Source organism: Sphaeramia orbicularis, unplaced genomic scaffold, assembly GCF_902148855.1.
Source record: "Sphaeramia orbicularis unplaced genomic scaffold, fSphaOr1.1, whole genome shotgun sequence".
Lineage (NCBI taxonomy): Eukaryota > Metazoa > Chordata > Actinopteri > Kurtiformes > Apogonidae > Sphaeramia > Sphaeramia orbicularis.
Window position 1 is genome coordinate 439,138 of NW_021941464.1, and position 11,399 is coordinate 450,536.

Genomic DNA, 11,399 nt, shown 5'->3' on the forward strand with positions numbered 1-11,399 from the left:
ATGTGGTGTCCTTAAGGGGGGTGGAGTTTCCATTCCCTGAGGTGGAGTTTCCACTCCTGCAGCCTGTGTCGCTAACAGCAGTGTGTTGCTAACAGCAGTGTTTTGCTAACAGCAGTGTTTTGCTAACAGCAGTGTTTTGCTAACAGCAGTGTGCTGCTAACAGCAGTGTTTCGCTAACAGCAGTGTTTTGCTAACAGCAGTGTGTTGCTAACAGCAGTGTTTTGCTAAAAGCAGTGTGCTGCTAACAGCAGTGTTTTGCTAACAGCAGTGTTTTGCTAACAGCAGTGTGCTGCTAACAGCAGTGTTTCGCTAACAGCAGTGTTTCGCTAACAGCAGTGTGTTGCTAACAGCAGTGTGTTGCTAACAGCAGTGTTTTGCTAACAGCAGTGTGTTGCTAACAGCAGTGTTTTGCTAACAGCAGTGTGTTGCTAACAGCAGTGTGCCGCTAACAGCAGTGTTTCGCTAACAGCAGTGTGTTGCTAACAGCAGTGTGTTGCTAACAGTAGTGTTTTGCTAACAGCAGGTTTTGCTAACAGCAGTGTGCTGCTAACAGCAGTGTGCTAACAGCATGTGTCGCTTACAGCAGTGTGTCGCCAACAGCAGTGTGCCGCTAACAGCATGTGTCGCTAACAGCAGTGTTTTGCTAACAGCAGTGTGCCGCTAACAGCAGTGTGTCGCTAACAGCAGTGTGTCGCTAACAGCAGTGTGTTGCTAAAAGCAGTGTGTTGCTAACAGCAGTGTGTTGCTAACAGTAGTGTGTCGCTAACAGCAGTGTTTTGCTAAAAGCAGTGTGTTGCTAACAGCAGTGTGTTGCTAACAGCAGTGTTTTGCTAACAGCAGTGTTTTGCTAACAGCAGTGTGCTGCTAACAGCAGTGTTTTGCTAACAGCAGTGTGTTGCTAACAGCAGTGTTTTGCTAACAGCATTGTGTCGCTAACAGCAGTGTGTCGCTAACAGCAGTGTGTCGCTAACAGCAGTGTGTTGCTAACAGCAGTGTGCCGCTAACAGCAGTGTGTCGCTAACAGCAGTGTGTTGCTAACAGCAGTGTTTTGCTAACAGCAGTGTGTTGCTAACAGCAGTGTTTCGCTAACAGCAGTGTGTCGCTAACAGCAGATTGTCGCTTACAGCAGTGTGTCGCTAACAGCAGTGTTTTGCTAACAGCAGTGTGTTGCTAACAGCAGTGTTTTGCTAAAAGCAGTGTGCCGCTAACAGCAGTGTGTTGCTAACAGCAGTGTTTTGCTAACAGCAGTGTGTTGCTAACAGCAGTGTTGCTAACAGCAGTGTGTTGCTAAGCAGTGTTTTGCTAACAGCACTGTGCTGCTAACAGCAGTGTGTCGCTAACAGCAGTGTGTCGCTTACAGCAGTGTGTCGCTAACAGCAGTGTGTCGCTAACAGCAGTGTGTCGCTTACAGCAGTGCGCCGCTAACAGCAGTGCGTTGCTAACAGCAGTGTTTTTTCTAACAGCAGTGTGTTGCTAACAGCAGTGTTTTGCTAACAGCAGTGTGCTGCTAACAGCAGTGTGTTGCTAACAGCAGTGTTTTGCTAACAGCAGTGTGTCGCTAACAGCAGTGTGTCGCTTACAGCATGTGTCGCTAACAGCATGTGTCGCTTACAGCAGTGTCGCTAACAGCAGTGTTTTTGCTAACAGCAGTGTTTGCTAACAGCAGTGTTTCGCTAACAGCAGTGTGTCGCTAACAGCAGTGTGTCGCTTACAGCAGTGTGTCGCTAACAGCAGTGTTTTGCTAACAGCAGTGTGTTGCTAACAGCAGTGTTTTGCTAACAGCAGTGTGCCGCTAACAGCAGTGTGTTGCTAACAGCAGTGTTTTGCTAACAGCAGTGTGTTGCTAACAGCAGTGTGTTGCTAACAGCACTGTGCTGCTAACAGCAGTGTGTCGCTAACAGCATGTGTCGCTTACAGCAGTGTGTCGCTAAGCAGTGTGTCGCTTACAGCAGTGCGCCGCTAACAGCAGTGCGTTGCTAACAGCAGTGTTTTTGCTACAGCAGTGTGTTGCTAACAGCAGTGTGTTGCTAACAGCAGTGTTTTGCTAACAGCAGTGTGCTGCTAACAGCAGTGTGTTGCTAACAGCAGTGTTTTGCTAACAGCAGTGTGTCGCTAACAGCAGTGTGTCGCTTACAGCAGTGTGTCGCTAACAGCAGTGTTTTGCTAACAGCAGTGTTTTGCTAACAGCAGTGTGTCGCTAACAGCAGTGTGTCGCTAACAGCAGTGTGTCGCTTACAGCAGTGTGTCGCTAACAGCAGTGTTTTGCTAACAGCAGTGTGTCGCTAACAGCAGTGTGTCGCTTACAGCAGTGTGTCGCTAACAGCAGTGTTTTGCTAACAGCAGTGTGTTGCTAACAGCAGTGTTTTGCTAACACAGTGTGCTGCTAACAGCAGTGTGTCGCTAACCAGTGTGTCGCTAACAGCAGTGTGTCGCTTACAGCAGTGTGTCGCCAACAGCAGTGTTTTGGTAACAGCAGTGTGTTGCTAACAGCAGTGTGTCGCTAACAGCAGTGTGTCGCTTACAGCAGTGTGTCGCTAACAGCAGTGTTTTGCTAACAGCAGTGTGCTGCTAACAGCATGTGTTGCTAACAGCATGTTTTGCTAACAGCAGTGTGTCGCTAACAGCAGTGTGTCGCTAACAGTAGTGTTTTGCTAACAGCAGTGTGTTGCTAACAGCAGTGTTTTGCTAACAGCAGTGTGTTGCTAACAGCAGTGTTTGCTAAAAGCAGTGTTTTGCTAACAGCAGTGTGTTGCTAACAGCAGTGTTTTGCTAAAAGCAGTGTGTTGCTAACAGCAGTGTGTTGCTAACAGCAGTGTTTTGCTAACAGCATTGTGTTGCTAACAGCAGTGTTTTGCTAACAGCAGTGTTTGCTAACAGCAGTGTGTTGCTAACAGCAGTGTTTTGCTAAAAGCAGTGTTGCTAACAGCAGTGTGTTGCTAACATAGGTTTTGCTAACAGCAGTGTTTTGCTAGAAGCAGTGTGTTGCTAACAGCAGTGTTGTGCTAACAGCAGTGTTTGCTAACAGCAGTGTGCTGCTAACAGCAGTGTTTTGCTAACAGCAGTGTGTTGCTAACAGCAGTGTTTTGCTAACAGCATTGTGTCGCTAACAGCAGTGTGTCGCTAACAGCAGTGTGTCGCTAACAGCATGTGTTGCTAACAGCAGTGTGCCGCTAACAGCAGTTTGTCGCTAACAGCAGTGTTTTGCTAACAGCAGTGTTTTTGCTAACAGCAGTGTGTACTAACAGCAGTGTTTCGCTAACAGCAGTGTGTCGCTAACAGCAGATTGTCGCTTACAGCAGTGTGTCGCTAACAGCAGTGTTTTGCTAACAGCAGTGTGTTGCTAACAGCAGTGTTTTGCTAAAAGCAGTGTGCCGCTAACAGCAGTGTGTTGCTAACAGCATGTTTTGCTAACAGCAGTGTGTTGCTAACAGCAGTGTGTCGCTAACACAGTGTCGCTTACAGCAGTGTGTCGCTAACAGCAGTGTGTCGCTAACAGCAGTGTTCGCTTACAGCAGTGCGCCGCTAACAGCAGTGCGTTGCTAACAGCAGTGTTTTTTCTAACAGCAGTGTGTTGCTAACAGCAGTGTTTTGCTAACAGCAGTGTGCTGCTAACAGCAGTGTGTTGCTAACAGCAGTGTTTTGCTAACAGCAGTGTGTTGCTAACAGCAGTGTGTCGCTTACAGCAGTGTGTCGCTAACAGCAGTGTGTCGCTTACAGCAGTGTCGCTAACAGCAGTGTTTTGCTAACAGCAGTGTGCCGCTAACAGCAGTTGTCGCTAACAGCAGTGTGTCGCTAACAGCAGTGTGTCGCTTACAGCAGTGTGTCGCCAACAGCAGTGTTTTGCTAACAGCAGTGTGTCGCTAACAGCAGTGTGTCGCTTACAGCAGTGTGTCGCTAACAGCAGTGTGCTGCTAACAGCAGTGTGCTGCTAACAGCAGTGTGTCGCTAACAGCAGTGTTTCGCTAACAGCAGTGTTTTGCTAACAGCAGTGTGTTGCTAACAGCAGTGTTTTGCTAACAGCAGTGTTTTGCTAACAGCACTGTGCTGCTAACAGCAGTGTGTTGCTAACAGCAGTGTTTTGCTAACAGCAGTGTGTTGCTAACAGCAGTGTTTTGGCTAACAGCAGTGTGCTGCTAACAGCAGTGTTTCGCTAACAGCAGTGTTTCGCTAACAGCAGTGTGTCGCTTACAGCAGTGTGTGCTAACAGCAGTGTGTTGCTAACAGCAGTGTTTGCTAACAGCAGTGCTGCTAACAGCAGTGTGTCGCTAACAGCAGTGTTTCGCTAACAGCAGTGTGTCGCTTACAGCAGTGTGTCGCTAACAGCAGTGTTTTGCTAACAGCAGTGTGTCGCTAACAGCAGTGTGTCGCTAACAGCATGTGTCGCTTACAGCAGTGTGTCGCTAACAGCAGTGTTTTGCTAACAGCAGTGTGCTGCTAACAGCATGTCTTGCTAACAGCAGTGCTTTGCTAACAGCAGTGTGTCGCTAACAGCAGTGTGTCGCTAACAGTAGTGTTTTGCTAACAGCAGTGTGTTGCTATCAGCAGTGTTTTGCTAACAGCACTGTGCTGCTAACAGCAGTGTGTTGCTAACAGCAGTGTGCTGCTAACAGCAGTGTGTCGCTAACAGCAGTGTTTTGCTAACAGCAGTGTGTTGCTAACAGCAGTGTGTCGCTAACAGCAGTGTGTTGCTAACAGCAGTGTTTGCTAACAGCAGTGTGTCGCTAACAGCAGTGTGTCGCTTACAGCAGTGTGTCGCTAACAGCAGTGTGTCGCTTACAGCAGTGTGTCGCTAACAGCAGTGTGCTGCTAACAGCAGTGTGCTGCTAACAGCAGTGTGTTGCTAACAGCAGTGTGTCGCTAACAGCAGTGTGTTGCTAACAGCAGTGTTTTGCTAACGCAGTGTGTTGCTAACAGCAGTGTGTTGCTAACAGTAGTGTTTTTGCTAACAGCAGTGTGTTGCTACAGCAGTGTTTTGCTAACAGCAGTGTGTTGCTAACAGCAGTTTTTGCTAACAGCAGTGTGCTGCTAACAGCAGTGTGCTGCTAACAGCAGTGTGTCGCTTACAGCAGTGTTTTGCTAACAGCAGTGTGTTGCTAACAGCAGTGTTTTGCTAACAGCAGTGTGCTGCTAACAGCAGTGTGTCGCTAACAGCAGTGTTTCGCTAACAGCAGTGTGTCGCTTACAGCAGTGTGTCGCTAACAGCAGTGTTTTGCTAACAGCAGTGTGTCGCTAACAGCATGGTGTCGCTAACAGCAGTGTGTCGCTTACAGCAGTGTGTCGCTAACAGCAGTGTTTTGCTAACAGCAGTGTGCTGCTAACAGCATGTCTTGCTAACAGCAGTGCTTTGCTAACAGCAGTGTGTCGCTAACAGCAGTGTGTCGCTAACAGTAGTGTTTTGCTAACAGCAGTGTGTTGCTATCAGCAGTGTTTTGCTAACAGCACTGTGCTGCTAACAGCAGTGTGTTGCTAACAGCAGTGTGCTGCTAACAGCAGTGTGTCGCTAACAGCAGTGTTTTGCTAACAGCAGTGTGTCGCTTACAGCAGTGTGCGCTAACAGCAGTGTGTCGCTAACAGCAGTGTGTTGCTACAGCAGTGTGCTGCTAACAGCAGTGTGTCGCTAACAGCAGTGTTTTGCTAACAGCAGTGTGTTGCTACAGCAGTGTTCGCTAACAGCAGTGTGTTGCTAACAGCAGTGCTTTGCTAACAGCAGTGTGTCGCTAACAGCATGTGTCGCTAACAGCAGTGTGTTGCTAACAGCAGTGTTTTGCTAACAGCAGTGTGTCGCTAACAGCAGTGTGTCGCTTACAGCAGTGTGTCGCTACAGCAGTGTTTTGCTAACAGCAGTGTTTTGCTAACAGCAGTGTGTTGCTAACAGCAGTGTGTTGCTAACAGCAGTGTGTCGCTAACAGCAGTCTTCTTTTTCTTCTTCTTCTTCTTCTTCTTCTTCTTCTTCTTCTCCAGCCCAAACAGTTATTCTGGAACAGCGACTGCACCAAACGTTGCCAGTGCATCGGTCGGAACCTGGTCCAGTGTGACCCTCGCCGCTGTAAGTCCGAGGAGGAGTGCGTCCTGCGCTATGGCGTGCGGGGCTGCTTCGCGCGGCCTCTCAGCATTGCGTGGCTCGGGGGGCGGAGTCTTTCGACCTTCGACGGGGCGTCCCTGCGCCTCCCCGCCTCCTGCTCCTTCGTCTTATCCACCAACTGTCACAAACTTCCAGACCTGTCCTTCCAGCTCATCGCCAACTTCGACAAATGGAGCACGCCCAACCTGACCACCATCTCCCATGTTTACCTGTACATCAACGAGGAGAACATCCTCATCTCTGGAAGCACCATCAAGGTCAGACCACACATTCAGTCAGTCACTGACTGAACACTGTTTAGTAGGGCTGTAAGAAAATATCAGTTCTTCAATACAACGCGATATTTCATTTCGCAATACTGTATCAATATTCAAAAGTACTGTATGGATATGTGTAGGTATTTATTCAAATGCAGATATTGTGGAGGTTCATTATTGTTTTTGTTTTTCTTTTTTGTTTCTATTTGATTTCTTCTTATTTCACACTCTTTTATTCAATAATGTTGGTTCCTTTGTTGGATTGAACTCCAATCCTGTTCTGATGTTAGTTGTGAACTAATAGAATCTGAACATTTGAACAGGATCTGAAACTGGAATGTCTGTAAACAGAATTTCAGTTTGAACACAGTGGAACATTTGCTGATAGAACATTAGATCCTGTTGGGATCAAATACAAATGTGTTTAGGATTTGTGCAGATTTATGATGGAATTCAACTCTTCCAGAATAATCATTTAAAAAAACATAACCACTAATATTGCCTTTTTAACATTATCATGATATATCGTATGGTGATCCTAGTATTGTTATTTGTATCGTATCACCAGATTCTTGCCAACACAGCCCTAGTTATATGTATGATGGGGCATTTTGATTTTTTTATGCATGTTCACTTTCGCTTGATCACACCCTTTTCTGAATGAAAGGGTGAAGCTGTGATTGGAGCTGAAGCTTCTACATGCGTTAGTTCCATAGACTCTCAACCAAGGTTCTACTAGTTTTGGATTTTTCATTACAGTTTAGTTTTATTTAGTTTTAACTTTTTTTTTCTCTGATTCAGTTCGTTTTAATTAGTTTTTAGAGCAGGTTTGATAGTTTTTATTAGTTTTCATTTTTTTCTAAATGTTTAGTTTTAGTTTAGTTGTAATTTAGTTGTAGTTTAGTTTTAGTTCAGTTGTAGTTTTAGTTGTAGTTTAGTTTTAGTTTAGTTTAGTTTTAGTTGTAGTTTAGTTGTAGTTTCGTTTTAGTTGTAGTTTAGTTGTAGTTTAGTTTTAGTTTAGTTGTAGATAGTTTTTAGTTTAGTGTAGTTTAGTTTTAGTTTTAGTTTTAGTTTTAGTTGTAGTTTAGTTTTAGTTTAGTTGTAGTTTTAGTTGTAGTTTAATTGTAATTAGTTGTATTTAATTTTAGTTTAGTTGTAGTTTTAGTTGTAGTTTAGTTGTAGTTTAGTTGTAGTTTAGTTTTAGTTTAGTTGTAGTTTAATTTTAGTTTAGTTTTAGTTTAGTTGTAGTTTAGTTTTAGTTTAGTTGTAGTTTAGTTTTAGTTTAGTTTTAGTTTTAGTTGTAGTGTAGTTGTAGTTTAGTTGTAGTTTAGTTTTAGTTTTAGTTGTAGTTTAGTTGTAGTTTTAGTTGTAGTTTAGTTGTGTTTTAGTTTTAGTTGTAGTTTAGTTTTAGTTTAGTTTTAGTTGTAGTTTAGTTGTAGTTTAGTTTAGTTTTAGTTGTAGTTTAGTTGTAGTTTAGTTTTAGTTGTAGTTTAGTTGTAGTTTAGTTGTAGTTTAGTTGTAGTTTTGTTTGGTTTTAGTTGTAGTTTAGTTTCAGTTTAGTTTTAGTTTTAGTTGTAGTTTAGTTGTAGTTTTAGTTGTAGTTTAGTTTTAGTTTTAGGTGTAGTTTAGTTGTAGTTTAGTTTCAGTTTAGTTTTAGTTTTAGTTGTAGTTTAGTTGTAGTTTAGTTTTAGTTGTAGTTTAGTTGTAGTTTAGTTTTAGGTGTAGTTTAGTTGTAGTTTAGTTTTAGTTTAGTTTTAGTTTAGTTTTTTAGTTTGTGTTTTGTTGTAGTTTAGTTGTTAGTTTTTAGTTTAGTTTAGTTTAGTTGGAGTTTGTTACCTCCGCCAAGAAGGTTATGTTTTTGCCAGGGTTTGTTTGTTTGTTTGTTTAAATTTTCAGGGTTTGTTGGGTGGGGGGGGGGGACTGATCAGCCTTGGCGGAGGTCTGCGCTCTCCGAGTGCTTCTAGTTGTAGTTTAGTTGTAGTTTAGTTTTAGTTCAGTTGTAGTTCAGTTGTAGTTTAGTTTTAGTTCAGTTGTAGTTTAGTTGTAGTTCAGTTGTAGTTTAGTTTTAGTTCAGTTGTAGTTCAGTTGTAGTTTAGTTGTAGTTCAGTTGTAGTTTAGTTGTAGTTCAGTTGTAGTTTAGTTGTAGTTTAGTTGTAGTTCAGTTGTAGTTTAGTTTAGTTCAGTTGTAGTTCAGTTGTAGTTTAGTTTTAGTTCAGTTGTAGTTCAGTTGTAGTTTAGTTGTAGTTCAGTTGTAGTTTAGTTGTAGTTCAGTTGTAGTTTAGTTTTAGTTCAGTTGTAGTTCAGTTGTAGTTTAGTTGTAGTTCAGTTGTAGTTTAGTTGTAGTTCAGTTGTAGTTTAGTTTTAGTTTAGTTTTAGGTTAGTTTCAGTTTAGTTGTAGTTTAGTTGTAGTTTAGTTTCAGTTCAGTTGTAGTTCAGTTGTAGTTCAGTTGTAGTTTTGTAGTTCAGTTGTAGTTCAGTTGTAGTTTAGTTCAGTTGTAGTTCAGTTGTAGTTTAGTTGTAGTTCAGTTGTAGTTTAGTTGTAGTTCAGTTGTAGTTAGTTTAGTTGTAGTTCAGTTGTAGTTTAGTTGTAGTTCAGTTGTAGTTCAGTTGTAGTTTAGTTCAGTTGTAGTTCAGTTGTAGTTTAGTTCAGTTGTAGTTCAGTTGTAGTTTAGTTGTAGTTCAGTTGTAGTTCAGTTGTAGTTTAGTTTAGTTGTAGTTCAGTTGTAGTTCAGTTGGTTTAGTTGTAGTTCAGTTGTAGTTCAGTTGTAGTTTAGTTCAGTTGTAGTTCAGTTGTAGTTCAGTTGTAGTTAGTTGTAGTTCAGTTGTAGTTCAGTTGTAGTTTAGTTGTAGTTCAGTTTAGTTTAGTTGTAGTTCAGTTTTAGTTTAGGTGTAGTTTAGTTGTAGTTCAGTTGTAGTTTAGTTTAGTTGTAGTTCAGTATTTAGTTGTAGTTCAGTTTTAGTTCAGTTGTAGTTTAGTTTAGTTGTAGTTCAGTTGTAGTTCAGTTGTAGTTTAGTTGTAGTTCAGTTGTAGTTCAGTTGTAGTTTAGTTCAGTTGTAGTTCAGTTGTAGTTCAGTTGTAGTTTAGTTGTAGTTCAGTTGTAGTTCAGTTGTAGTTTAGTTGTAGTTCAGTTTTAGTTTAGTTGTAGTTCAGTTTTAGTTTAGGTGTAGTTTAGTTTTAGTTTAGTTGTAGTTTAGTTTAGTTTAGTTGGAGTTTAGTTTTAGTTCAGTTGTAGTTTAGTTGTAGTTTAGTTGTAGTTAGTTGTAGTTCAGTTGTAGTTTAGTTTTAGTTTAGTTTTATTCATTGTAGTTCAGTTGTAGTTTAGTTGTAGTTTAGTTGTAGTTTTGTTTTAGTTCATTTGTTCAGTTGTAGTTTAGTTTTAGTTCAGTTTAGTTCAGTTGTAGTTTAGTTTAGTTGTAGTTCAGTTGTAGTTCAGTTGTAGTTTAGTTTAGTTGTAGTTCAGTTGTAGTTTAGTTGTAGTTCAGTTGTAGTTTAGTTGTAGCCCAGTTGTAGTTTCAGTTGTAGTTTAGTTGTAGTTCAGTTGTAGTTTAGTTGTAGTTCAGTTGTAGTTTAGTTGTAGTTTAGTTGTAGTTCAGTTGTAGTTTAGTTTTAGTTTAGTTGTAGGTTAGTTTCAGTTTAGTTGTAGTTTAGTTGTAGTTTAGTTTCAGTTCAGTTGTAGTTCAGTTGTAGTTCAGTTGTAGTTTAGTTGTAGTTCAGTTGTAGTTCAGTTGTAGTTTAGTTCAGTTGTAGTTCAGTTGTAGTTTAGTTGTAGTTCAGTTGTAGTTTAGTTGTAGTTCAGTTGTAGTTCAGTTGTAGTTTAGTTGTAGTTCAGTTGTAGTTTAGTTGTAGTTCAGTTGTAGTTCAGTTGTAGTTTAGTTCAGTTGTAGTAGTTTTTAGTTTAGTTGTAGTTCAGTTGTAGTTCAGTTGTAGTTCAGTTGTAGTTTAGTTTAGTTGTAGTTCAGTTGTAGTTCAGTTGTAGTTTTTTAGTTGTAGTTCAGTTTAGTTCAGTGTTGTAGTTTAGTTCAGTTGTAGTTCAGTTGTAGTTTAGTTGTAGTTCAGTTGTAGTTCAGCTGTAGTTCAGTTGTAGTTCAGTTGTAGTTTAGTTGTAGTTCAGTTGTAGTTCAGTTGTTGTTCAGTTGTAGTTTATTTGTAGTTCAGTTGTAGTTCAGTTGTAGTTTAGTTCAGTTGTAGTTCAGTTTTAGTTTAGTTTAGTTGTAGTTCAGTTGTAGTTCAGTTGTAGTTTAGTTGTAGTTCAGTTGTAGTTCAGTTGTAGTTCAGTTGTAGTTTAGTTCAGTTGTAGTTCAGTTGTAGTTTAGTTTAGTTTGTAGTTTCAGTTGTAGTTCAGTTGTAGTTCAGTTGTAGTTTAGTTGTAGTTCAGTTGTAGTTTAGTTCAGTGTAGTTTCAGTTGTAGTTCAGTTGTAGTTTAGTTCGTGTAGTTCAGTTGTAGTTCAGTGTAGTTCAGTTGTAGTTCAGTGGTCTCTTTTCTCTTCTTCTCTGTGCTCCTATTCAAATCAATCCCAGACAGGACTCTGCTGCTTTAGTCTCCATGTTTCCAGGTAGAGTGGGGACCAGAAGACGACTGGAAACCACAAGTGAACCAAGTGACGGAGCAAAAGTGTCGTATGGAGACAGCACAGAAAACTGAGAGAGACAAAGAAATCCATTTAACATCAATCTGACATTGACAAGACCAAAAACCAAGGGAATTTAATCCAGAATTTGTATCTGTTTTAGGTTTGTTTAGTAAACACACATACAGTTTCAGTTAGTTATGGTTTTTCTTTTAATTATAGTTTTTTATTTATTTCAGTTAATGAAAATGTTTTTTCAGTTCTAGTTTTGGTCATTTCATTAGTTTTTGTTAATGATAATAACCTTGCTCTGGACCCTAAACCAGATCCAGGGTCTGGGCAGGAGCTTTGTGCTTGGACTGGATGTGGTCTTGCAGCTCCTGGTCTGTCTTTTCCAGGTCAACGGGACTCCGGTGTCTGTCCCCTTTCTGACCGGCCTGATGACCCGTCTGACCACGTCAGAAGGCTTCATTGTCATCGACACGCCTCTG

General features: G+C 41.2%; 1 protein-coding gene across 1 annotated transcript in view; it reads left to right on the forward strand.

The window, feature by feature from the left end:
- The window catches only part of tecta (tectorin alpha), a gene marked incomplete at its 3' end in the record, with an annotated part of 100,597 nt that extends 89,198 nt beyond the window's left edge, over positions 1-11,399 (forward strand). Inside the window, exons 13-14 of the mRNA XM_030129565.1 lie at positions 5,962-6,339; positions 11,307-11,399. Of these exons, the coding sequence (XP_029985425.1) occupies positions 5,962-6,339; positions 11,307-11,399 (471 nt within the window). The remainder of the gene's footprint in view (positions 1-5,961; positions 6,340-11,306) is intronic.